This window comes from Salmo salar, chromosome 01, assembly GCF_965601325.2.
Source record: "Salmo salar chromosome 01, fSalSal1, whole genome shotgun sequence".
Taxonomy (NCBI): domain Eukaryota; kingdom Metazoa; phylum Chordata; class Actinopteri; order Salmoniformes; family Salmonidae; genus Salmo; species Salmo salar.
In genome coordinates this window covers 143,105,008-143,132,661 of record NC_138291.1, presented here as the reverse complement: position 1 = coordinate 143,132,661, position 27,654 = coordinate 143,105,008, and the positions used below count along the sequence as shown (strand labels likewise).

The window sequence follows — 27,654 nt, the reverse complement described above, 5'->3', positions numbered from 1 at the left end:
AATCCTGTCTCGGAGCTCTACGTACAACGCCTTCAATTTGGTTTCTGCTCTAACATGCAACTGTGGGACCTTATATAGACAGGTGTGCCTTTCCATATGTCCAATCAATTGAATTTACCACAGGGGGACTCCAATAAAGTTGTAGAAACAGCTCAAGGAAACAGGATGCACCGAGCTAAATTTCGAGTCTCATAGCAAAGGGTCTGAATGCTTACATAAATATGGTATGTTTATTTTTTATAAATTAGCAAGTCTTAACCTGTTTTCGCTTTGTCATTATGGGGTAGTGTGTAGATTTCTGAGGATTCTTATTTATTTAATCCATTTTAGAATAAGGCTGTAACAAAATGTGGAAAAAGTCAAGGGGTCTAAATACTTTCCGAAAGCACTGTATACACTGTGGTCAATTAAGTACACCACCCCCTTAACGAAAACGGTTCACTCCTACAGACAGCGAGTCATAAAGCAGGCAGACAGGCATCCAGTTACTGTTCGAATCAACGTTAGAATGGTATGATTGGTGCCAGGCGCACTGGTCCAGTATCTCAGAAATGGCTGTCCTCCTGGGCTTTTAACGCACGACAGTGTCGAGGGTTTCCTGAGAACGGTGCGACAAACAAAAAACATCCAGTCAGCGGCAGTCCTGTGGGCGAAAACAGCTTGTTGATGAGAGGTCGAAGGAGAATGGAAAGAATCGAGCTAGCTAACAGGCAGGCCACAAACAGCCAAATAACAGTGCAGTACAAGTGGTGCGCAGAACAGCATCTCGGGAACGGACAACTCATCAGTCCTTGTCACGAATGGGCTATCGCAGCAGACTACCACACTGTGTTCCACTCCTATCAGCTAAAAACAAGAACAAGCGGCTCCATTGGGCACACGATCACCAACACTGGACAAAACATTACCTGGTCCGACAAACTCCTGGTTCCTATTGCATCATGCTGATGGCAGAGTCAGGATTTGGCGTAAGCAGCATGATTCCAAGGCCACATCCGGCCTGGTATCAACACTACAGGCTGGTGCCGGTGTTGTAATGTTTCTGGCAGACGTTAGGTCCCTTGATACCAATTGAGCGACATGTCCATGCCCCGAAGAATTCAGGCTGTTGTGGAGGCAATGGGTGGGGGTCTCACCCAGTACTAGATGGATAAACTAGATAAACTGGCCAGTGTATATCACAACGGGACCCATACATGGATATCTGTGAACATTAACCTGTGCAAAGAGTTCAAATCAAAGTGTTTATTTTTTATTTACTGAACAGGTTGCACATTTTATTATACATTTTTTCCCAATACAATCTTAAACAAAAAAACATGACAAATTGAAATTATTCTATGTATGTAAAATTGGCTTATTTTATAAAATTGCTCATTGCAGGCCTGAGTTCTCAGAGTAAAACTGTTTGAACAGCACCCTTATACAAGGCATGGATCGAGGATTTCTGTCTCATCCCTGAAATCTCAGTTGAGTACAACACTCATACAGTCAAATAAATGCCATCTAACTAGTCGGCCAAAAGCAGACACACTGATTTAGGTGTTAAGTCATTCAGAAAAACAAGAAATACTAACAAAACATGTAAAAGTAAGGTTAAGTTATTATAAAACTTTGTCAGAGAAGGAATTCTTAGCATAATGTTAGGAGTACCAATATCTGACTCTGTATTACGGAGAGGTTGAGTGGTACAGACAAAGCCAAATACTGTCAGCTTAACAGTCTTCTTGACATCTCAACTGTAGGGGGGATTAAACTGGGTTTAAATGAGTGGAGTGATTAAGACAGCGTCCTCAGCTCGCATCAGAGGCTAATGTCCATGGAACAAATACTTAGGCCTGAATCATGGCAGGCATGTAGAAGGAAAGACACTCATGAATGATATCAGCACGATATCCAGCATGTGGATTCAAGTTTAAACAAATGAGAAAGCCATCACAACAATCATGTAAGTGCATTTCTCCTCTACATACGTACATTCTATATATTTTACCCACATAAGTACAGTAACTCCCTATGTAAATGACGATCCCATCCCTGTAAAGTATTGTCCCCTAATTCTGTGTATGACAACAGTTCATGTTTGCCTAACATTCATTTGTGAAACCAATACAATTCCCTCAGACAGCCACCAATAAGTTGTCTTCACTTCTAGGCTTATATCACAAAACAAATGCATACTGTACTTATAAAATAAGTTAAAAAATAGGATGTAAAAAGTCTGAAGACAGGGGTGTAGTGAGCTGGTCAATAACCCCTTCATGAGAAATGCGGGGGTGTAGTCCTTTGCGACGCAACTGCAGTCTGAGAGACCGAACTGTATTCTCAATATCACTCCACTATCAAACACCAGCCAGAACAGGAGATATACAGAAGAGTCATGTTATTCAGAACTGTAAACCAGTTTCATTCTGTCTCTTTACTTGCTGATCTTCCTGTCTTCCTGGGAACCTCCTCAGTGAACTTTCTCCAGCTTGGCCTGCAGGGCCTTGAAGTTGCCGATAGTGAGCCGCAGGGTAGAGTTAGGACTCAGGGACTGCAGCTCCACCAGGTAACCACAGATGTTATCCAGACACACATTAGTGAACCGCCGTCTGACAAGATGGGGAAGGAGGAATAGGAGTTAGACTGAGCGTATTAGATACATTTTAAACATGTTTACAACAATAATTGTCATGACTACGTACGTACACGGGTTGATATGTTTTCAAATGAGAAGCATTGCCTAATGAAGAGAGCAGCGACGGTTAGCACACGTGGTGATTGGTTAGTTACCGGTCATATGTTGGTACTCTGCTGGGGTCCTCTACATATCCTGACAGCAGCACATGTATACACTCTACCAGGTGGAGAGGTTTCTTCAGACGCTGCCAACACGGATCCTGGGACACAGTCACAGTTAGAGACATTCTGTTTTTTAATGTCTACAGAACCGTATTAATTAATCAAATAATGCTCAAGTTGAACAGGTGCAAAATATGATTTTATAATACTCTTAATAATAAAGGGTTATCTTTATCTATTTATATCCCAAAACCGCCACTAATAATTTCCCCTCAGGGATGAATAATGGTCATTGAATTTAATTGAGAGATATACCCGTGTCTTGAAAAGTTGGTCGTAGACCTCCAGCAGACGGGGGAGCTGGACTCCTATCTCCTGCATGGTGAAGGTGACAAAGCCCACGTCCCAATTCAGATGACACACCTCCTGCTCCAAAAACTTCACCAGGAATTCTGGAGACAAGACAGTGGAAAAGTACTGTACATTAAACAATTTGCCCATCTTTGTAGCTCAAATGGTAGGAGACAACCTAGGACAGGTGTTGGTGGATAATGAAGCAATTACAGATTAAACATCCAGACCCTATAGACATAACACCTTAGAGACAAACATGTTGAAATAATGAACTGCTAATGTAATTACACTAAGTATGGATGTCTTACATAGAGGAAAATCAGAGAATTGGCTGAATAAATGAAAGTAGGCCTGTGGTTTTACCCAGTGGGAAGTATCTAGGTGTTCCTGCATAGATTTTCCCCAGAGACACCAGTTTGAGACTCAGAGCTCTCATCCTGTCAGCTGGACTCATGGCCACACTGTCACCTAGCTCTGGAATGAAGGAAAAATAACAGAATTCAAGATTTAGGTTGTTTATCTACTTACCCAGAGTCAGATGAACTCATGGATACCATTTTTATGTCCGAGTGCAGTTTGGAGATTATTGAAGCTAGCGTATTGTTAGCTTAGCGCAATTCCGTGAAGTCTCCCGGTACAGTAGCCAGCTCCTCTCAAAAGCAGGGGAATAGACCTAACTACTCCAAAACTGGGTGGTTGGTCATTTATAGTCTTACAAAGCTATACATCGTTATCAATATTTTACCAATATGTTAATTTCTCTGATAATCATAAAAACTAGATTCTATCCACTTCCTTATTATTTCCTTTTTGTCGCAGAGAGATGTATGGAGATCGCAACGTTGCATCTGTCCCATTATGGCGTCTGAGCGCACGGGCAGCACAATTGAGAGATCATTTGCGATCTCCATACATCTCTATGCGACAAAGGGAAATAATAAGGAAGTGGATAGAATCTAGTTTTTATGATTAGCAGAGAAATGAACATGTATAGCTTTGTAAGACGACACGTAACCAACCAGACAGTTTCGGAGTAGTTAGGTCTATTCGTTAACTACTCAAGAGACAGACGCGTTGGAAACGTCAGGAGAACTTGTCTGTACACACCTTTCTCCATGATCTCCTGCCACAGAGAGTGCACCAGGATGGGGTCAGAGTGACCAGCACAGTGGATGATGGCCAGTTTGCATTCAGACAACCGGAAGTGATCTGCAAACTCCCCGTACAGCTAGATAGGAGGACAAAGGACAGGGGTATTAAAACATTTACTGTACAGGAGGAAAATGTATTACCAAACAGAACTATTGGAGTGAGGGGCAATGTTAGATATCCATGCACCGTTACCTTGGTGATGTCCATAAGCTCGGAATCCAGTTGTGACATGGCTCCCTGTACAGAGGGATGCTGGGAGTAACGTCTGCTCAGAGTCTCCTGGATCTGGACCTGAATACGCACCACCTGGGAGAAGGGACAAACAATATCAGCTTGAGTTGACAGAGCCCAAATCTAAACCTTATCAAAAAGGGGCCAAAACCTAAAAACCGAATAATTCAGCGAGGAGTTATTTCTCCTCCCCCGTACCTCCATCTTCTCCTCCAGCTCATGCAGGAACTCCCCTTCAGCTCCTTGAGCAGAGATGCAGGAGGAGCTCTTGGCTGACAGGATGGCCCTGGAGATGTACTCCAGCCTCTGCTTCAGGGAGATCTCAGTACTGCACACGCACACAGACAGACACACGTATAACGGGTTCGTGCTCCTCTTTAATGTCGCTCAGAATCAACATGAATGAGGCCATTTTCATATGTCAGTGGTAGCGCCGGGCTCTACCACTAAGCCACACAGTGTGTGGAAATGGCCCATCAAGACTCGGGGGGGCTGTTAGGTCGTACCTGTGCATGTCAGCGAGCCTGGCCAGGACGTGCGCTGCCTTGCCAAAGCTACGGCTCTTCTCATAGTACCGCCACAGCAGGTCCATGTTCCGCACCTTACTCTGGTCCTGCTTGATCATGTGCATCAGGTGTTCCTCCAGGTATGGAGAGTTCACCTGGAAAGAGGAGAGAGAGACGATAATAAACCACAATGAAAGATCAGTTTAACGCAATATACTCATCCACTATAAAGGACAGAACCAGGCATCTCAGGCCGTGACTGTGGGACAACGCCAGAAGGTTCTTACCTCCAGAAGCTTGTCGGTGAGGTCAGCCTGTATCAGCCAGTTGTAGAGGGCTATGTGGAAGAGTTCATCCTGTGACCTCTGGGCCAGACCAATGACCTGCTCAAACTGCCAGGGAGAACGAGAAGATCATGAGACAGCTCATCCATAGCATGAATGAATTGAGGCCAAAATCTTTGGACCTAAAAATTCACATACTTATACAAAAAAATTATGAAAATATTATTGTTATTGGGGGTAACAGTCTCCTCCCCGCAGCACTCACGTGGGCGGTGGCGTCCTCATTACTCAGCATGTTAGGGTCAGAGGTCATAACAGGGGGTCCTGGCTGCTTAGGGACACTGGGAGACTGAGGAGCAGCTTTACTCTGGTTCACCAGCTCCTGCATGGTGTCTGTGATGCACTTATAACATGACAACCTACAGGAGGAGACGAGGGGGTGGTCAGTCTGTCAGCAAAAGGGAGAAAATAAAAGGCCAGGACGTCCCTCAGCAGATCTCTATTACCACAGTCTCATGATCAACGTGAACAGGTGGTTAGTTACCTCTCCTGGAAGGCCAGCGCTCCAGCCTGGTCCTCCTCTGGTTCTCCGTTCTTATAGAAGTGAGGTCCCAGCCTCTGAGGATCCTTCTTATCCGCTGCAGTCAGGCACAGCTCAAGCACCCCCTCATAAAAGCGCACTGAGAGGAGAGGGCGAAACACCCTTAGCGTCCCATCCACACTAAGCATGAAGAGTCAAGGACATTTCGAATAGTATTAGTGTGATGGCCAGGTGTGTGTGGAGCCTTACCCTGTCTGTACTGGGAGCAGACCAGTGGCAGGTCTGTGTGTTGGCTGATCAGCTGGTAGAGTTGTAGTGACTCTCTCAGTGTTCTCTCCTTATCGATCTTAGTCTGGATCTGTCTGGAGCCCTGCAGCAACTCATTAGCCTGGAAGGGACAGAGGGAGATTTAGTTCTGAGATACAGTTGTAAAGGGAAAAAGAGGACTGAGGAGGCAACAGCAGATGCTATCAAACTTTGCCCAGGGACTGCTGATGAGAATTAACTTTGTAGCCAAAATCAGATGGACATCTTCCCTGTCATATAGACAAATAAAAACACAGCGTGTGTGTTTGTAGACTACCTTTGAGCAGACGCTGTCGTCGCTGCTGTACAGCAAAGGACAGATGTCTCTAAGGTGGTTGCTGATGGCATCTACAGAGGCGGAGTCTTTGATGTAGACGTTGATGAGGGCTGTGATCAGAGCTCCAGTCAGCTCTCGACCCCGGATCACCACGTCCTTAAAACTCGCCCCCTTCATCTGGTCCTGGAACTCCTATTTACAAGTCACACACGGGTTACAAACAGGAGACAAGGGAGACATCTTTACAAAAGACTCCAGAAATACACCCTTCTCCGGATTTATTTGGACAGTGAAGCTAAAACGTAGAAATTTGTCTCTATACTCCAGCATTTTGGATTTGAGATCAAATGTTTCATATGCTGTGACAATACAAAATGTCACCTTTTATTTGAGGGAATTTTCATACATATTTTCATGAAAGCACTTTATATATTTTTTTTCTTCTAAAGTATTTGGAAAAATGCACTCAGAGTATTAAAGTATACTGAACAAAAATAACACAACATGCAATAATTGAAACAATTTTACTCGGTTACATTTTATAAAGGAAATCAGTCAATTTAAATAAATTCATTATGCCCTAATCTATGGATTTCACATGTCTGGGCACAACCACTGGGGAGCCAGGCCCAGCCAGTCAGAATAAGTTCCTCCCCACAAAAGGGCTTTATTCCAGAAATAAATACTCCTCAGTTTCATCAGCTGTCCGAGTGACTTGTCTCAGATGATCCCGCAGGTGAAAAAGCCAGATGTGGAGGTCCTGGGAAGGCGTAGTTACATGTGGTCTGCAGTTGTGAGGCCGGTTGGACGTACAGCCAAATTCTCTAAAACAACGTTGGAGGCGGCTTATGGTAGAAAAAATATTTTTTAATTCTCTGGCAACAGCTCTGGTGGACATTCCAGCAGTCAGCATGCACATTTCCTGCTCCCTCAAAACTTGAGACATCTGTGGCATTGTGTTGTGACAAAACTGCACATTTTAGTGGCCTTTCATTGTCCACCTTTATTGTCCACCTGTGTAATGATTATGCCGTTTAATCAGCTTCTTGATATGCCACACCTGTCAGGTGGATGGATTATCTTGGCAAAGGAGAAATGCTGACTAAAAGGGATGTAAACAAATATGTGCACAACATTTGAGAGGAATGTAGGAATGTAACGCAGCACTTTACATGTTGCATTAATATTTTTGTTCAGTATAGTTAAAAGTGTAGTATTTGGTCCCATATTCCTATCATTCCTTAACTGCATCAAGCTTGTGACTCCACAAACTTCTTGGATGCGTTTGCAGTTTGTTTTGGTTGCATTTCGGATTATGTTGTGCCCAATACAAATGAATGGTAAATAATGTATTGTCATTTTGGAGCCACTTTTATTGTAAATAATAGATGTTTCTGAACACGTATACATTAATGTGGATGCTGCCATGGTTACGGGTAATCATGACTAATGATGACTGAGAAAGTTAGAGGAAGAAAGACCATACCCCTCCAAAACGCTAACCTCTCACCATTACCAATAATAGGGGAGGTTACCAATTTTGGGGGGAGACTAGATACATAAAGTGCTCACATTTGTAAACGGTTAAACAGATATCTATTGAAATACACTCTAATGAAAGGTGACATTGTGCACTGTCACCTCATTTGAAACCCTTGATCTCAAATCCAAAATGCTGGAGTACAGACACAAATTTACACATTGTAGCTTCACTGTTCAAATAAATACGGAGGGGAGTGTGTGTTGATGATTAACCAATTAGATGAATTAGTCTGACTGACAGCACAATGTAATCCTGCACATCCTGAATATCCAGCGCCGGTTTCCCGGACAGATTAAGCCCGGTCCTGGATTAAAACTCTATCCCAACGGAGAATGGACTAGGCTTAATCTGTGTCCGGGAAACCAGTCCCCGGTGAGGTCATTGGTGCTGGAAGCTTACCATGGGTAGTTCAGAGATGATGAGGCTGAACTGGTGGTCACACAGCAGCTTCCACAGGGCCAGGGTCTGACAGGACCGATGCACCAGCTGCTGGATACCCTGCAGGGACATCTTCTCATAGGCCTGAGCCTCGGCTGTGGACGGGGAAGAGAGAGAAACATTAGTCACAGAGTACAGAGACCACAAAATATAAGATTAGTGTGTTCTCATTGGTGGTCATCAACAATGTGGTCATTCTAGTTGCTCCTTGATTTGGAATGGCAGTTTAACTAACATCCACACATTACTTACTGTGGTACTTCCTCTGGAGCTCCTGCTGGACCTGCTGAGAACTGGCTCCTCCATCAGGCCGCATGAAGCCCAGCAGACGCTGCTGCAGATTGGCTGGAGAGCTGAAACTGCAGATGGGTGGAGTTCAACATGCAAATCAAATACTATTTATTTCACTAGATGACCATAGAAGTGTGGATATATAGTACCACCCATAAAGCAGCCAGCCCAGGTCTTGGCCATGGCTCTGTCTTACCTGGCTGCCCCCAGAGACGAGGGGCTGAACTGGGAGTTCTTATCCAGGAAGTCCTTCAGACCACGGAGCTCCAGAAGAACTGACTCCAGATCAGACGAGCTGGCTGTGCTCTCCAACTGGGGGAGAGAGAGAGATTGATCATCCTCAAATTAACTTGCAAAGGAGGACTGTAATATGCTGTTAATGTAATACTCACAATACTGACAGCCTGATTTCCTTTACTGATGGTCTTCTCAACAGCAAGACTCCCGTCCCAGATATTACTGTTAATCAATAACGTTCACAAGTTAGTGAAGTCACTCAAGCCATGCTATAAGTGAAACACATGAGTAATGTCTCTCAGTCCAGTAAAGTAAAAAATTGCATTTCCCCCCCGAGTATGGAAGTCAGGCCTGAGTACAGTACACTATCCAGGTGAGGGGACTGACCCCATTATGCGTGCGAAGTAGACACTGATGCCATTGTGTTTCCCTGAGAAGACCACCTCTGGCCCAGAAGACATGCCAGTGATGGGGGCGGAGGGCATGGGCGTGGCAGGTATATAGGGCGTAGACACACTCTGGGGCATCATACCTGAGAGATCGTTGTCAGGGCACACACACACATTAAACACTGGAATGTTGCTAATATTCAGTGGGTGAATGTTGAGTACTGTCGACGGGCAAGGCACACTGCAACAGAAAGAGACTGAAAAAAGGGCCGTGTACCTGGAACAGGTGTTGCTAAGAAACTAGGGTTAGGCATTGGACTGCTACCAACCGGCATTGGGGACCCTAAAACAACAGGCAGGCAGGAAGTAAGACAAGTGATGCCGACAGATAACTTCTCATTCATGAGCAGTCTAATTGCAATGCACTGTGTACAACTTATACAAGGGATTTCGACTAGGGCATTATTCCCATTGGCATGCTACAACAAATGGGAATTTGGCTTTAAGCAGAAATCCTCCCTCAGACGCGCCTCACCTGGTACAGGAGAGCCGAACAGCGCTCCGACGTTGCTAGGAGCAGAATGAGCCGAGGGGAACCTCATCTGAGCCTCTCCTCCATACCTAAAGAAGGCTCTGGTGGCCCACTGAGACACCTCTCTGTCGCAGGCAGCACTGGAACAGGCTACTATCAGAGCAGTGGCACACGCCTGCTCCTCCTGAGGTGAAGAGGAGGGTTAGGTCAACAAACAGAGAAATAAAGAGTGGGTGTAGCGGTGCTTGCAGTAACAAGACAATGAGTAATGAGAGACTCCTCTACCCTGTGCAGTTTGAAGAAGCGTTCGACTTCTTCACTCTCTCCACCAGTACCGCTCACCAGTAGGTGGCGCAGCTGGTCCACCGGCCGCAACTTGTGGAAGATGTGACTTCCCTGGAAGACCATGAATAACAACCAGTGTATAGACGTTTGTTCACAAAATGACAGGACTGAACGAGTTTCATTGACCGTGTGAATTTACAGTGCCATTCAGGCAGTACAAACTAAGCCGTAAAATCTTGACCGTACCTTGGCAGAGAGAAGGACAAATTTCTGCGGAGGGACATTGTGTTGCTGTACCACGACAGGAGAGTCAGTGAGGGGAACCTGATCCTTATTCAGGGGGGTAGAGATTTTAGGTGTCTTCTCCTCCTTGATGGCACAAAGCGCCCAGGAGTGGCCATCTACATTGGACATCATCTGCAATGGTATACACAGACAATATGAGCTATAATACTCTTTGAAGCCAAACAAATACTACATTTAAAAGGAAACTAAATCATAGCATATGCATTGCAAAGTAAGCCGGGGTTTTGACTACACATAGTAGTGTGTGTCTAATTTCAGCTCCAAAGCAGATGGGGTTTTACATCACTAATTAACTATGACCCTCACTCCCTCAGCTCCCACCTGAGCCTCCATCAGGGGTTTCTTAAAGGGGAAGGAGTCATGGTTGATGCACCACAGGATGTCACTGTCCTCAGTCTCAGACGCTGCCATCAGGAGAACTCCTGTAGGGATCAACATCACAGACACATGAGTAAACCTTTAGGAGGACCATTTATAACAGGAGAGCGTATAGACTGCAGAGTGGCTTTTACCTTTGCTGTGCAGAGCCTTGTGGACCTTGGCAGGCTTCTGCAGGGTGGAGGAGGCAGAGAAGCCTGGAGGCAGGCGGACATGGACCAGAGCAAGCAGACAAGGGCGTGCCGCTGGCTGCTTGGCGTGTTGTGGGGCAAAGGGAGTGGTGCTGAAGTAGAGACGCACTCCTACAAGCAGAGATGGAGACCTACATAAGGTCTTTGTAGATACTTATTCCGCAATGAAAATAATGTCAGTACGGCCTTTATTTCCTCTCCCGTGTCAGTCCGTCTCCTTACCTGCATGAGTGACAGCCAGCAGGTGGCAGTCGGACGACTCCGATCTGTCTATCACAGAGATCTCTATGATGGGTTTAAACACAGAGCGATCTATGGTCCTACAGGGAGCGATATAAAAGAACAAAGAGATGAATTGTGATTTGTTCTTAAGCAGTGATGATCTTTGACCATATGAACCATTCATTAGCACTCTGGATTTAACCAGAGGTGAGGAGTAGCTGACAAACCTGGCAACGTTTCCTGCTGCAGCCACGATGGAACTCTGTGACATGGCCGCCACACGGCTCATACCCTGCCCGTCTACACCCAGATCATACACCTGGAACAGACATCAGCAGCTTTTAACTCAAGGTCCTAATTCAGCGTTTCCCAATCTAGGGGTCGCAACCCCACGTGGAGTCGCCTGATATGAAAATGGAGTCGTGGGAGAATTTCCAAAATCCTGCCCCCCCCCCCCTTCAAATTACATATCGTCATTGTCTCTCGAAATCATTGTAATGTGGTTAAACTTAAAAATCGAAATGAAATCTATTGAAATCTTAAAGATAAAACTCAAGAGTACCCTTAGATCGTGGGAAAATGCGCTTGAATCGGAATGATTTAAGTGCAACAGTCAACTGCGGCCTTTCGAGCGGTCATGTGGACGTATGCTGCAGACAAAGCATTGACGGGTCATCACGGAGGAGTTTTGGTTCCTGCAGTCTCTCTCAGAGCGTTAAAACTCATGGTACCCTTTGCCAGCTCATATCTGTGTGAAGCTGACTTCAGCAGTGCTCTCGTCTGCATTAAAACCAAATATCGATCCAGGTTGGATGTAACAGCAGAGATGAGGTGCCCACTGTTGACCACGCCCCCTGACTTTCAGCAGCTCCAACGCGACATGAATCAAGCACACCCATCTCATCGGTGGTGGTGAGATTGGAGACATTATGTCAGTCCAATTAGCAATTGGCTGTTATAGGCCCAGATTAAAAGTATGTGATGGCGAGTTGACGAGACAATCAGAAATACTGTTACAATGTTTTGCAATTGACTGCAATAGTCCCAAATATAAAAGTCATTTTGAGAATTTTCAGATATCAAAATGGGGTCGTGGGTGAAATAAATTTGGGAACCCCTGTCCTAAATAGTACAACCTTTTGAAATGTCTGACAAAGTTCTATCCAAAGCATCATCCTATTCCACAAATCCTCAAATAAACATGATATGATATTGATTGATATCATATATCAATATGATTGATAATTGATATTTACTACAGTACTACCATTCAAATAGTTAAACTCTGGGTTGTGTACCTGTAGAACCCCCTTCTCTGAGCGGGTGAAGAGTGTGTTACGGGAGTTGTCAATGGCAATCTGCACTACCGGGTCTGTGGGGCACCAAGATAGAAAAGTTATCAAATTCAATTCAAGAACTAGAGCATAAGAAAGTTCCAATTCCACAAGGAGCCTCCGAACTATCCTTACCGTCCTCAGAGAAGGAGAACTGGAGCAGAGAGGGGACTAGGAAGGACAGGCTGCTTTTGGAGTGGTTAATCTTCTTACAGCGTTGGCTGAACCAGCCTGCCTCGGCCTGGTAGGCTACCTCATACAGGCAGCCATCTTTCCCTGCCAGGAAGATGCGGCCCAGGTCGGTGGAGGTAATGGCCAGGAGATAGGTGTTGTCTGTGGGGATGGAGTACAGCGGGTCTGGTAGTAACTGCATCCCTCCAGACATGCTGTCATTCAACCCTGATAAAGAGAGGGAGAGGAACAGAGGAAAGAGAAGTTGAGAGAGAGTAGATCCATTTCTGAAGTAGTCCATGGTGGGTTAAAGACGTCCTCCAGTGATTTTTATACTTTTCCTGTTGAAAAGCGATATCCCAAGTATAAATACAGTAAAGTACACACACACACACACGACTAAAGGGCAGTGGTGGAAAAAGTACCCAATTGTCATACTTGAGTAAATGTAAAAGATACCTTTATAGAAAATTACTCAAGTTAGTCACCCAGTAAAATACTACTTGAGTAAGTCTAAAAGTATTTGGTTTTAAATATACTTTGATTTTAAAGTACAAATAATTTCAAATTCCTTATATTAAGCAAACCAGACGGCACCATTTTCTTTTTTATTTACCGATAGCCAGTGGCACACTCCAACACAATTTACAAACGAAGCATGTGTGTTTAGTGAGTCCGCCAGATCAGAGGCAGTAGGGTAGGGCGATATGGGCAAAATATATAATGGTATTTTTCAAATTTGACGGTATTTTATGTTTTGATTAATAAAAGTTCTAAGTTGGCTTAATGAGTAGTGTGTGACAACACATATATTCTAAATTATTTCAATGGGCCTTTCACCATTCGGATTGTTTTATACTGTTCAATTCAACTTCAACCTAAAATAATTTCCTGCACTCATTTGAGATCATTTCCACACTGCCACAATATGGGCAAAAATACTAGGCCTTATTTAACCAAATGTTGCAATTGCGATTTAGATCAAAACCCTTAGGTGAACCTTTGGAATCATGGAAATATAATTTTTATTATAATTCTATAGTTAGAACATAAATAATAGTGGGCACTTTGAATACAGTGTTGTTTGACATGACAACGAATGAAAACGCCATGGATGAGTTATTGTGACATGGTAGGAACCAAAGTGATGTTCAGTGTTTCCTAGGGGACTCTACAATCTTTGGCTACATTAAATCTTTATTCATATAGCCAACATATTCATGCTTTGCCTTTCCTCTTTGATTTAGAAGATACTGTTGCACAAACATGCTGATTTAAAACCTGTTAGGGCTAGGGGGCAGTATTTGCACGGCCGGATAAAAAAACGTACCCGATTTAATCTGGTTACTACTCCTACCCAGTAACTAGAATATGCATATAAATTGTTTGATTTGGATAGAAAACACCCTAAAGTTTCTAAAACTGTTTGAATGGTGTCTGAGTATAACAGAACTCATATGGCAGTCAAAACCCTGAGACAAATCCTGACAGGAAACTGAAATCTGATGTGTGGATATCACTTCAAACATTTGCCATTGAAACACACAGGGGCTTGGGATTCATTTAGCACTTCCTAAAGCTTCCACTAGATGTCCCCAGTCTTTACAAAGTGGTTTGAGCCTCCTACCATCAAAATTGACTGAAAGAGGGATGTTTACCTTTGTCACAGGGGATGGGCCATTACCATTGTGACGTCGGCGCCCATGGGTACTCTCCCTTTTCGAAACGTTTTGAAAGACAATGCAACCGTCCCAATGGAATATTATTGAAGCCCTGGTTGAAAAAGCCCCTAAAGATTTATGTTATACAACGTTTGACATGTTTGAACGAACTTAAATATATTTTTTTTGCTCATTCCTGACGACAAGTCAGACGCACACGGTACATTTTCACTAGCCTTCGGAGCGCGCTAACACTATTGGGACATAAATTATTAACTTTTTTGAACAAAACTACATTTGTTATGGACCTGGGATTCCTAGAAGTGCCTTCTGATAAAGATAATCAAAGGTAAGGGATTATTTACAATAGTATTTTTGATGGTTGATCGTTCCAAGATGGCTCCAACATTTATAGCCTATACTTTTTTTCTGGGCATACCACATCGTTTATTGCAAAGTGTGATTTCCCAGTAAAGTTATTTTTAAATCTGGCAAAGAGATGGCATTCAAGACATGTTAATCTATAAGTCTTTGAATGACAATATTACATTTTAACAATGTTTTCGAATAGTAATTTTGTAAATTGTAGCGCTGATCATCGGAAGCATTTGAGGGAAAAGATTTTCTGAACGTCATGCGCCGATGTAAAATGCTGTTTTTATATATAAATATGAACTTTATCGAACAAAAAATGCATGTGTTGTGTAACATGATGTCCTAGGAGTGTCATCTGAGGAAGGTTGTCAAAGGTTAGTGCTGCATTTAGCTGTGTTTTGGGTATTTGTGATGCATGCTAGTTGCTTTGAAAATGGCTGTGTGATTATTTCTGGCTGGGTACTCTGCTGACATAATCTAATGTTTTGCTTTTGCTGTAAAGCCTTTTTGAAATCGGACAACGTGGTTCGATTCAGGAGAGGTGTATCTATAAAACGGTGTAAAATAGTCATATGTTTGAGAAATTGAAGTTATAGCATTTATGAGGTTTTGCATTTAGCGCGACACGATTCCACTGGCTGTTGATTAGGGTGGGACGCGTCCCACTGGCCCAGACAGGTTAAGCCTCCAATAGTACTGGTATCAGGCTGTATTAGCTAGCTACGTTTGCTCTGACTCAGTACTTTTGTTAGCTAGTTAGCCAGCTAACACGATTTAGCTTAACTTGCTAAGAAAATACAAACTAGCTGTTTGCAGATGTAAGAAACACAAACTAATATTGTAATTATAGAACGCTTGTGGATTTATATTAAGATCAAAGTGGAAACATCGTTGTCATCAACATTGTTGCATGTACTGCATTGACCATGCAGACTGAACGAAAGTGTCTCGTGGTCAAGCAACAACAAATGCGCTCCTTGAGTGACAGGGGTGGGACCAGGTCTGTGTGGAAAGCGGCATGGAGAGGAGAGGGATGACTCAAGTAGCGGAGTAAACTATAAAAATAGACGTTACACGCGGCGTATTACATTTAACAAACCAAACATTAAAATACCATTATAGAAGGTAAAGTAAAATCCCAAACCGGTCCGTGCATAAATACCGATATATAGTAAAATGCGGTGTACCGCCCAGCCCTACAGTAGGGATGACCAGGATGTTCTCTTGTTAAGTGTGTGAATTGGATCATTTTCCTGTCCTACTAAGCATTCAAAATGTATTGAGTACTTTTAGGTGTCAGAGAAAATGTATTGGGTAAAAAGTACATTATTTTCTTTAGGAATATAGTGAAGCAAAAGTTGTCAAAAATATCAATAGTAAAGATACCCCCAAAAATTACTTAAGCAGTACTTCAAAGTATTTTTACTTAAGTACTTTACACCACTGCTAAAGGGTAAAAAAATATGTTTTAATAGTGTTTAGGCAACCGCAAAATTCAAGGAGTAGGGCATTCAAGCAGTTGGACTGATGGTGACTTTGTGATGTCATCAGCCTCCCATCTTGCTTGAGGAACAATAGAGAAAAGGAGCACCCCCCACTTGTGCCATGTCATGAGGATACCCGGAAGACCTATTGAGATGTGCCATTTGTTAAAGGGATACTTTGGGATTTTGGCAATGAGGCCCTTTATCTACTTCCCCAGAGTCAGATGAACACCTAGATACCATTTTTGTCTCTGTCAAGTATGAATGAAGATGAAGGTAGTTTCGCAAGCCAATGCTAACTAGCATTAGTGCAATGACTGGAAGACTATGGGTATCCGCTAGCATGCTTAGTTAGCAATTGCACTAGAGCTAGTTAGCAACTACACTAAAACTGCACGCAGAGACAAAAATGGTGTCCAGGAGTTAATCTGACTCTGGGGAAGTAGATAAAGGGCCTCATTGCCAAAATCCCAAAGTATCCCGTTAAGTAAATCAGGTGTTAAATGAGGTGAAAAGGAGACTGGAGTAAGACTTTAATACTAATACCAACAACAAACATATCAATCTAAACCAAATCAACCAATTTCAAAACTGTATGCCGAATTGATGACACCGGGTTGTGTGCTTCAGGTCTAGGAGGATCATCATTACTCACCTGCCTGAGCTTTAGGGAAGCTGAGCCCCAGGATCACTACATCCACAGGAGTGGCTAAGACCAACAGGAAGTGGATGTGTGGCTGGAAAATCCCTGTGGAAAAAATTACGTAAGTTAAAAAAAGGTCCAATGCAGCCATTTTTATCTCAATATCAAATGATTTTTGGGTAACAATTAAGTACCTTACGCTTAGATTTTTGACCATTTTCAATTGAAAACAAGACACAAAAATAGCTTCTTAGCAAAGAGGAATTTCTCAAGCAAGAATTTTGCTAGGACTGTCTGGGAGTAGTCTGAGTGGGGAGGGGAAAACTAGCCGTTATTGGCAGAGAGGTTTGGAACACTTTCTTGTTGGTCTATTAACTAATTTACAGCCTGGTGATGTCACCAGGCAGGCAAAAACTCTATTCCATCACAACAGGTTGAAATATCTGGCTTTCCCCCCCAAACAGCTCTTACACTAAATGGGCATTATCATTTTCACAATATTATTCCAGCCTCAGTGTGGAAATAAGTTTATTAGGTACACCACCCTGTTCACAAAAAATGCTCGCTCCTACAGACAGTGAGTCACTTGGCCGTGGCCTGCTATAAAAGCAGGCAGACAGGCATTGAAGCATTCAGTTAATGTTTGATTGAACGCTAGAACGTGAAAAACTAGTGACCTAAGTGACTTTGTGTGTGGTATGATCGGTAACAGGTGCCGGATCAAGTATCTCAGAAACGGCCGCCATTCTGGCCTTTCCACGTACAACAGTGTCTAGGGTTCACAGAGAATAGCGCAACAAACAAATAACATCCAATCAGCGGCAGTCCTGTGGGTGAAAACAACTAGTTGATGAGGTCGAAGGAAAATGGCAAGAATCGTGCCAGCTAACAGGCGGGCCACAGACAGACACAACGCAGTACAACAGGTGTGCAGAACGACATATCAGAACGAATAATTCGTTGATCCTTGTCACGGATGGGCTATCGCAGCAGACGACCAGACCGGGTTCCACTCCTATAAGCTGAAAACAAGAAGAACCGAATCCAGTGGGCACAGAATCACTGGACAACTAAGGAGTGGAAAAATATTGCCTGTGTAACAGTGTAGGTTCCGTCCCTCTCTTCGCCCCAACCCGGGCTCGAACCAGGGACCCTTGCACACAACAACTGACACCCACGAAGCATCGTTACCCATCGTGCCACAAAAGCCGCGGCCCTTGCAACGCAAGGGGAAACCCTACTTCAAGTCTCAGAGCGCGTGACGTCACTGATTAAAATGCTATTAGCGCGCACCACCGCTAACTAACTAGCCATTTCACATCGGTTACACCTGGTCCGACAAATGCTGTGGAGTCATGCTGATGACAGAATCAGGATTTAGCGACAGCAGCACGAGTCCATGAACCCATTTTGCCTGCTGTCATTGGTACATGCGGTGGCGGTGGTGAAGGAATGTTTTCCAGGCACACGTTAGGTTTCTTGATACCAATTGGGCAACAAACTTTCGACACATTGTAGAATCCACGCCCCAAGAGAATTCAGGCTGTTCTGGAGGCAAAGGGGGGTCTGACCCGGTACTAGATAGGTGTACCTAATAAACTGTACCTAATATCTATACACACTACCAGTCAAAGGTTTGGACACCTACTCATTTCCAGGGTCCTCCTGTATTTTTCACTATTTTCTACATTGTAGAATAATAGTGAATACATCAAAATGATTAAATAACACATATGGAATCATGTAGTAACCAAAAAAAGTGTTGAACAATTCAAAATATATTTTATATTTGAGATTCTTCAAAGAAAGTCCCTTTATCTTGATGACAGCTCTGCACACTCTTAGCATTCTCTCAACCAGCTCTCTGGTTACAGCCTCATTCTAAAATTGAATAAATAGTTTTTTCCCCCATAATGACAAAGCAAAAAAAGGTTTAGAAAATGTTGCACATTTATTACAAATAAAAAATGTCCAAATCACATTTACATAAGTATTCAGACCCTTTACTCAGTACTTTGTTGAAGCACCTTTGGCAGTGATTACAGCATAGTGTCTTCTTGGGTAGGATGCTACAAGCTTGGCACCTGTATTTGGGGAGTTTCTCCCATTCTTCTCTACAGATCCTCTCAAGCTCTGTCAGGTTGGATTGGGAGCGCTGCTGCACAGCTATTTTTAGGTCTCTCCAGAGATGTTTGATTGAGTTTAAGTCCAGGCTCTGGCTGGGCCACTCAAGGACATTTAGAGACTTGTCCCGAAGCCACTCCTGCGTTGTCTTGCCTGTGTGCTTAGGGCCCTTGTCCTGCGCCCCAGTCTGAGATCCTGAGCGCTCTGGAGTGGGTTTTCATCAAGGATCTCTTTTTACTTTGCTCCGTTCATCTTTGCTTTGATCCTGACTAGTCTCCAAGTCCCTGCCACTGAAGAACATCCCCACAGCATGATGCTGCCACCACCATGCTTCCTGTAGGGATGGGTGCCAGGTTTCCTCCAAACATGACACTTGGCATTCAGGCCAAAGAGTTCAATCTTGGTTTCATCAGACCAGAGAATCTTGTTTCTCATGGTCTGAGAGTCTTTATGTGCCTTTTGGCAAACTCCTAGCAGGTTTTCAATTTCCTTTTACTGAGTGGCTTCCGTCTGGCCAGTCTACCATAAAGGCCTGATTGGTGGGGTGCTGCAGAGATGGTTGTCTTTCTGGAAGTGTCTCCCATCTCCACAGAGGAACTTTAGAGCTCTGTCAGAGTGACATTGGGTTCTTGGTCACCTACCTGACCAAGGCCCTTCTCCCCCGATTGCTCAGTTTGGCCAGGCGGCCAGCTCTAGGAAGAGTCTTGGTGGTTCGAAACTTCTTCCATTTAAGAATGATGGAGGCCACTGTGTTCTTGGGACCTTCAATACTGCAGAAATGTTTTGGTACCCTTCCCCAGATCTGTGCCTCGACACAGTCCTGTCTCAGATCTTACAGACAATTCCTTTGACCTCATTGCTTGGTTTTTGCTCTGACATGCACTGTCAACTGTGGGACCTAATATAGACAGGTGTGTGCCTTTCTAAATCATGTCCAATCAAAATAATTTACCACAGGTGGACTCCAATCAAGTTATAGAAACATCTCAAGGATGATCAATGGAAACAGGATGCACCTGAGCTCAATTTCAAGTCTCATAGCAAAAGGTCTGAAGACATCTGTTTATTATTTTTAATACATTTGCTAAAAAAAAATTAAAACCTGTTTTCGCTTTGTCATTATGGGGGTATTGTGTGTAGACTGCTGAGGATTTTTTGTTATTTAATCCATTTTAGAATAAGGCTGTAACGTAACAAAACGTGGAAAAGGTCACCTGGTCTGAATACTTTCCCAAGGCACCGCATACACATAGAAAAATCACACTTGACTGCGCTGGGCCTTGAACCCAAACACCTACAGAGCTGTTGTAATTTTGAATATAGGAAACACAGCTCAGGTGAAAGAGTGTTGCCATTTTACCTGCTTTAGGTTTGACCAGCCCCACGGACAGGATGGTTTCACTGAGCCCGTCAAAATATGCAACGTCCCCCCTGTGGAACAAAGTGATGACAGTGTCCAATGAAAATGGGTCCATGTTTGAACAAAATAACTTAATTTATGAGTGCTTGGTACTCACCCATCCTCATAATTCCACATGAAGATATCGTTGTCAATGGTGAGCCATGCTCGACAGATTTCAGGAAAAACTCCCATCATACAATTGCACTGCATATCTGTTAGGGGAAGGTTAAGGGCTAGGCAGCTTTTCTGAAATGGTGGTTAGTTTTAAAAAGTTCACATAATACTGCACAGGCATTTCTGAGTTCTATGTGTGAGACCTGGACAGTTGGACACAGCTCCCTCTGTGTATTCTGATTCAGAGGGGTTGGGTTCAATGCGGAAGACAACTCAGTTGAAGGCATTTAGTTGTACAACTGACTAGGTATCCCCCTTTCCTTCCCCTAGTCTCTGAAAAGGATACGGCTGAATTGCTCCACCAGCTCAGGGGGTAGGGGAACCCTTCGGACTGCACTGAGCTCAGGGAGGTTTGGCACACTGATCAGCCCAGGTCCTTGAAGAGGGTAGTCCATGTCCGACCCCCCAGACAAAGATGGCATGTCTGCAACACAGAGTGGGGAGTGAACTAAGCCCTGAGATGTGGCTGTAGCCTCCCTAGACACAGTAAGCTGGCTACAGCCAAAATAGCAGGGCTAAAGTGTCTTCTGAGATTAATTGATATGACAAAATTGAACAACATACAACCTTGCACCTTTAATTACTTGACTTACTGTGTGCGGGGACATTAAGAAGCTCTGAGAGGTCAGGGAAGCAGCGGTCATCCTGAAGGTGTCTGTCTATGAGCCGGCCGGAGCTCTCCAGCGCTTCCGCAAGGGCAGCAGCAGGACTGCTGGGTCCCAAGGTGGACGGCATGTTTGACACTGTGGGACTGATGAGATTCGCATAAGAAGATGAAAATAACATTTCAGCACCACTGTGACGTCAGCCGTGGTCAAAATCCAACCACAAACAAACCAGACTGTCACCGCAGGTGCAACTTTACGGACAGACATGTCCCCTAACATGCAAACTAAACTATACGACAGATGAAAGGCAGTAGACGGAGTTGATTATATGGCAAACACAGAGTGGCCAACTAGCAAGCTCCATTTAGCCTGTCCAACCCCGTCTCCACGTTCTGCAATGACTCTGTAGCTAGTTAACGTTGGCGAGCTAACGTTAGCTAGCTAATTAAGTTAGATACACAACACTTTTCTGTTTATCAAAAGAAGGCTGTTGGAAGTTATAAAAGTACGTGTGGCGACTAACTTGTGAAACTGGGTAACTGGATGAGTTAGCTATCTAAACTAGTTATATAGTAGGTTAATAGCACATAATAGCCAAGATAACAGCACATCTTGCTAACACTAAAATAGCTAAAAACGCGGGCTAAAACCAGTTTATTCTAAGCTGCGAGCTAACGTTAGCTAGCTAACGTTAAGTGAGATTTGTTGAATAACGTTCGGTACTTTTCTTACATCTTACCCTACAGAAAGCAGTCCGGACGTAATTAATTGTTCACACTATGTGTGATAAGCAAAATATTCTAGTCTTCGGTGTAAACAAGTGTAGCAGCTAGCCCGCCAGCCTCATGACAATTTTGAAGAGGGCGAAAGGTTATAGGATGTACTTCCTGTGTAATTTCAAATACGCTTTAGAAGTGAATTTCTACATGCTCTCTACACTAATGGCATTTGCAAAAGTGTTGAACTTTTCAAAATATTTCGTTGCCCAGACCAAAATGACTGACCTTTTTTATTTTATTTTCAGTCGATAGAATCTGTTCTTGCAGCACAACGGACACTGTAATTACAGTTTCTGTCCACTAAGAAGCGCCAGAGTATTAACTATAGGTTTGGACATGGTACATATGTACCAGTTGAAGTGCTGAACGCATGTGCGAAATATCCAAACGCCTCTCCTTTCGGGCAGAAACAGATCGCTCTGATTTTGGGCGGCAGATAGCAGGCGGGTGGGCGTGGGCCAGTAACCGAAAGGTTGCCAGATCGAATCCCCGAGCTGACTGACAATGTGAAAAGCTGAACCTTGAGCAAGGCCGTTAACCCACTGTTCGACGGACGTGGATGTCGATTAAGGCAGCCCCCAGCACCTCTCCGATTCAGAGGGGTTAGGATAAATGTGGAAGATATATTTCAAAGCATTCAGTTGTACAACGAACTAGGTATCCCCTAATGAGCTACTCCCAGCATGACTTTTTTTTGTGTGTGCCTGAAACCAAAACAGCCTGGCATTCAGCACTTGACAGATTTGTTGGGACAGGCAACAAACTGTTTCTTTACGGCACAAAACCATATTATTATTTTTCTGAATATTCATTTTCTTATGCGGATCGTCCATCACGTTCATAGAGTACATGGTTATACTAAATCTAGTTCATTACAGAAACTGTCAGTGGCTTACAGAAACACAAGATAACAGATGGATTCACCACTGCTTTTTGCAAGGCCCTATCTGAAACGGAGTGGATGAGCGATGGATTTGAGTTCTCGGAGTTGCAGACACCTAGGTAATCAAACACCGTGGACTACTAAACTACCACAATAAACCCAAGACAAAATTGACCATATTACAATTCTACTACTAGGGAATCAAAATACTGTAGCCCTTTCCATCATCCTGGACCTTCCACGTATAATATCAAAAACTAAAACAGAATAAAAAAAGACAAACAAGTTGACAACAGATACTACATGGTGGCGCACCATCACCATGAAAAAATAAAATAAGTCAAATGCAAACGAGACAAGTAACAAAGAGAAGTAAAAAAATTTATTGCAGTATTTGCTCCGCCAGAAGTGCTGGGGATTCCTTTTCGTTATCTCTTGGGTGACCTAATACATCAAAATCTAAATTTACAAAAAAACTCCCCTGCATGTAGGCCACATATACTGCATGCTTCGCTTTCAACCGAATAAATTATATCCAAGAGACTCCATTGTACAGCATGGGTAAACAAAAGGGAATAAAACAAAATTAAAAGTTAAAAGTTTTAAAAGTAGCTTCCCTGGAAACTAAGCTAAAGAAATCCATCCGGTGCTAGGTTAAACTCCAAGAACACTTTATTAAGAACATTAACAGACTAATTTTCAACATTCACTTTGTTTATTTTTTTAAACAGAATTTTTGTCAGCGATATAAACATTTTTGTCTTTTTTTTTTGTTAAACTATGATACAGTGGGAAAATCAAACAACCGAGTTTGCTGCACAACAGCGAAGGAGCTCCCACACAATGTTTTCCAAACATTTCCTTCTTGTGTTTTTTCTGTTTAACTTAAACATATCCTGGATCCAGATTAAATGTTCATCACAGACCAAAAGTTCACAATACTTGCTCTCTATCTCGTGCTTACATTTCATGTTTTGCGTGTCTGTAGTATTTTTGTATTTTCTGTATTAGAAAAACGTTGGTTCCTCATAATAGAGTTTGGCTGCAAAGAGTTTGTCTGTCTGAGAGTAACCGTATAGTCGATTAGGAAGTTCCGTCCTTGGCTGAGTACAGTGACCGTAAAGTCTGCACCACTCTGTTCGTCAGCTTGTGTGCACTCGTCAAGGGTATTTTCTTGTAAATAATGTCCGACTCCTTGATAGTGTCCACCCAAGGCACAGTTTTGCGTCCGTCCCGTTTCTTCGCCTCAGCCCAGACTCCAGAGTAGGACCCAGCCATCCAGTGCACCCTGTAGCCTGTGTTGGTCTTCTGGATGACGCGGGCGATCTGTGGCCGGTCCTTGTACTTGGGGCAGCAGAGGGCGATGACGTCCATGGAACCTACTGTCTCGTTCATGTGACCTGATGCCTCCGCAGAGTCACCGTGCTTCCTGGATCTTCGTGATGACTGGGGAAAGAAACAGCATTGTTACTACAACGTCCAGCTAACTACTGCACCGAGGGCAGTGAGAGCAGATACAGTGCCTTCAGAAAGTATTCACACCCCTTGACGTTTTCCACATTTTGTTGTGTTACAGTCTGAATTTAAAATGTATTCAAATTAGATTTGTTGTCACTGGCCTACACACAATACCCCATAATGTCAAAGTGAAATTGTGTTAATTAGATTCTTTTTAAATTTTTTATTTAAATAAATGAATAACAAATGAAAAGCTGAAATGTCTTGAGTCAGTAAGTATTCAACCCCTTTGTTATGGATAGCCTAAAGAAGGTCAGGAGTAAACATTTGCTTGCCAAATCACATAAATTGAATGACTACCTCATCTCTGTACCCCACACATACAGATCATTGTAAGGTCCCTCAGTTGAGCAGTGAATTTCAAACACAGATTCAACCAAAGACCAGGGAGGTTTTCCAATGCCTCGCAAAGGGCACCTATTGGTAGATGGGTAAAAATGTAAATAAAAAACATTGAATATCCCATTGACCATGGTGAAGTTATTAATTACACTTTGGATGGTGTATCAATACACCCAGTCAGGAAGGAAACCGTTCAGGGATTTCCCCATGAGGCCAATGGTGACATTAAAACAGTTACAGAGTTTAATGGCTGTGACAGGAGAAAACTGAGGATGGCTCAACATTGTAGTTACTCCACAGCACTAACCTAATTGACAGAGTGAAAAGAAGGAAGGCTGTACATAATAACAATTATTCCAAAACATGCATCCTGTTTGCCACAAGGCACTAAAGTAATACTGCAAAACTTTTGGCAAAGCAATTCACTTTTTGTCCTGAATACAGAGTGTTATTGGATTTGCCCCAAACATACAACACATTACTGAGTGTGTACCACTCTCCATATTTTCAAGCATAGTGGTGGCTGCATCATGTTATGGGTATGCTTGTAATCGTTAAGGACTGGGGAGATTTTCAGGATACTAAAAAAACGGAATGGGTCTAAGCACAGGCACAATCATAGAGGAAAACCTGGTTCAGTCTGCTTTCCACCAGACACTGACAATAACCAAAAATACAAGGCCAAATCTACACTGGAATTGCTTACCAAGAAGATAGTCTATATTCCTGAGTGGCTGAGTTACAGTTTTGACTTAAATCTACTTGAAAATCTATGGTAAGACCTGAAAATGGTTGTCAAGCAATGCTCAACAACCAATTTGACAGAGCTTGAAGAATTTTGAAAATAATAATGGGAAAATGTTACACAATCCAGGTGTGGAAAGCTTTTAGAGACTTATCCAGAAAGACTCACAGCTGTAATCGCTACCAAAGGTGCTTCTACAAAGTATTGAGTCTTATGTAAATTAAATATTTCTGTATTTAATTTTCAACAAACATGTTTCCACTTTGTCATTATGGGGTATTGTGTGTAGATGGGTGAGAACAAAAATCTATTTAATCCATTTTGAATTCAGGCTGTAACAACAAAACGTGGAATAAGTCAAGAAGTATGAATACTTTCTGAAGGCACTGTAGGTTTCAGTAGCCAACATGGCAGTCATCAGTCTTCTAAAAAGTCATTAACAGGGACAATAACAGCTGTAAGACAGCTGCAATAGGCTGCTTGGGGCTCACCCCTGGGGTTTTCTCGTCTCCGTCGCTCTCGTCGTCGTCCGTCTCAATAGGAGCCTGGTGGTGGTTCTTGTGGTCCTGGTGGCTGGACCCTCCCAGCAGTGAAGTGATGGCTTTGTTTCTGGCGTTAGCGCTGGCCGACGCCTCACCTTCCTCATCCTCCTCATCAGGGTCCAAGTGCTCCATCAGTAACTTGAACTGAGAGAGACAAGAATAGTAACCAGTCTGCTGCGCTCAGAGACAACACTAGTTCACCTTACTGCAGGGATCATCAACTAGGTTCAGCCGTGGGCCGATTTTTTGTTGAGCGGATGGTCGGGGGGCCGGAACATAATTACATATAGTTTGGAGACTGCAAATTGACCGCAAGAAGCCCAAACAGATCATGTTTGACTAAAACATAATCATTTCAAACCTTGCTTACATTTTATATGATCACATGTCTATTATGCGTAGGAATACTTGAGAACAGATTCCATAAATTAAAATCACTTGGAGCTGATTTCCTGGTGTTTTTACAGTCTTATGTCCAACAATAAAAGATTTAAAAATTGGGAGGGTTTAGAAAACTTTGGGGGCCAAATAAAACAACCCGCAGGCCGCCAGGTGGCAAACTCTGCCTTACTGCATAAACCTTTTACATGCTACAAAAATAAACTCCATCTGGCTCAATTCTGTTTCAATTCAGGAAATTCAGGAAGTAAACAAATTCAAAACTCAATTTTCCAAAACTCCATTATTTCCTTTATATGACCCAAAACAAAACAACTCAAGAGACTTTCAGAAAAAAGGAAGAGTGAGTGTGATCTCTTACATCTAGGTACTGTTTGACGATCCTCCTCTTGATGTCGTAGGTCAGTTCAACGTTGGCCAAGTCAGAGGTTAAAAAGTCCAAAGTCTGGCGTGGGCTGAAGTGCACATGACTCTTCCTGTTTACAGCCTTCTCGTACACCTTGGCCGATTCCGTCGGAGAGTACTTCTGGATTTTACTACAGTGGGCGGATGAAGAGGTTAAGTTTAGGTTATTTCTTCATTAACTGAAAAATTGGCATGGCAACATAAAAAGACAGAATACATATCAGTATCATATTGTGATCTTCCTAGCTCGGTCTTGTCCAGTGAGACGGTAAGGTGAGATGTTATGTAGTGACGTACCTGTCTGAGAAGCCATAGAGGTTCTTTAGGTGCTGCTTGAGAACCAACAGCAGAAGGATACCCTGCGAGGCGTTGGCAAAGTCCAACAGGGGGATGGGGTTGTCAGGCAGACGCTGCATCACCTTGTCCAAGTCCTCCATCTCCAGGTCAGAGTCAGAGTCAGACTCCACGTGGGCCTGGGCCCGGTGTTTGGGCTTCTTGGGCCTGTGGACCACCTCATCGTCCTCGTCACTGCTGTTGGAGCGGCTGCTGTGACGCTCCTCGTTCTCTTCCTCAGAGTTATCCTCCTCCGAGTGGTACTTCCTCTCTTTCTGCTTCTTCTCCCGCCGCCTCGGCTCTTTGAGAAGGGACTGCAGAGAGGACAGAGGAGTGAGTCAGTCATTCACAACCAAACAAAAGCTAGTGTTGGGGATTATTATAGGGTATAAAACCCACTATAGCTTGTATGTCTTTAAAAGTCACATTATAGGTAGTGTTTTTACAAACCAGTCCACGTGTGGCTATGTGTGATCTTGTGTGTA

General features: G+C 43.3%; 2 protein-coding genes across 8 annotated transcripts in view; both read right to left on the bottom strand.

Annotated features, from left to right (window-relative positions):
- Positions 1 to 1,230: 1,230 nt before the first annotated feature.
- Positions 1,231 to 22,094, bottom strand: nup155 (nucleoporin 155). Of its 3 annotated transcripts, none has more exons than XM_014129879.3 (34): positions 21,956 to 22,094; positions 21,209 to 21,366; positions 20,902 to 21,039; positions 20,557 to 20,653; positions 20,400 to 20,470; positions 16,928 to 17,020; positions 12,717 to 12,980; positions 12,546 to 12,619; positions 11,475 to 11,566; positions 11,248 to 11,345; positions 10,969 to 11,136; positions 10,778 to 10,878; positions 10,397 to 10,567; positions 10,151 to 10,261; positions 9,869 to 10,049; positions 9,611 to 9,676; positions 9,332 to 9,476; positions 9,100 to 9,166; positions 8,904 to 9,019; positions 8,669 to 8,775; positions 8,378 to 8,511; positions 6,436 to 6,627; positions 6,102 to 6,240; positions 5,856 to 5,991; positions 5,577 to 5,730; positions 5,315 to 5,419; positions 5,028 to 5,182; positions 4,720 to 4,849; positions 4,483 to 4,596; positions 4,246 to 4,366; positions 3,502 to 3,612; positions 3,100 to 3,236; positions 2,776 to 2,882; positions 1,231 to 2,594 (listed from the first exon to the last, which is right to left on the bottom strand). In XM_014129879.3, the coding sequence occupies exons 2-34, from the start codon at positions 21,348 to 21,350 to the stop codon at positions 2,456 to 2,458; spliced, it is 4,176 nt and encodes a 1,391-aa protein (XP_013985354.3). In that variant the 5' UTR covers positions 21,351 to 21,366; positions 21,956 to 22,094; the 3' UTR covers positions 1,231 to 2,455. The 3 variants fall into 3 exon arrangements, with proteins under 3 accessions (XP_013985354.3, XP_013985348.3, XP_013985363.3); XM_014129873.3 differs by having other exon boundaries at positions 21,963 to 22,094; XM_014129888.3 differs by lacking the exon at positions 9,611 to 9,676 and having other exon boundaries at positions 21,963 to 22,094.
- Positions 22,095 to 23,245: 1,151 nt separating this feature from the next.
- Positions 23,246 to 27,654, bottom strand: part of LOC106563887 (nipped-B-like protein B) — a 48,239-nt gene continuing 43,830 nt past the window's right edge. For all 5 annotated transcript variants that reach the window (XM_014129821.3, XM_014129829.3, XM_014129851.3 and 2 more), the window contains 4 exons: positions 27,134 to 27,483; positions 26,793 to 26,967; positions 25,982 to 26,176; positions 23,246 to 24,331 (listed from right to left, as the gene is read on the bottom strand). In XM_014129821.3, coding sequence (XP_013985296.1) covers positions 23,969 to 24,331; positions 25,982 to 26,176; positions 26,793 to 26,967; positions 27,134 to 27,483 — 1,083 coding nt within the window. In that variant the 3' untranslated portion in view covers positions 23,246 to 23,968. The remainder of the gene's footprint in view (positions 24,332 to 25,981; positions 26,177 to 26,792; positions 26,968 to 27,133; positions 27,484 to 27,654) is intronic.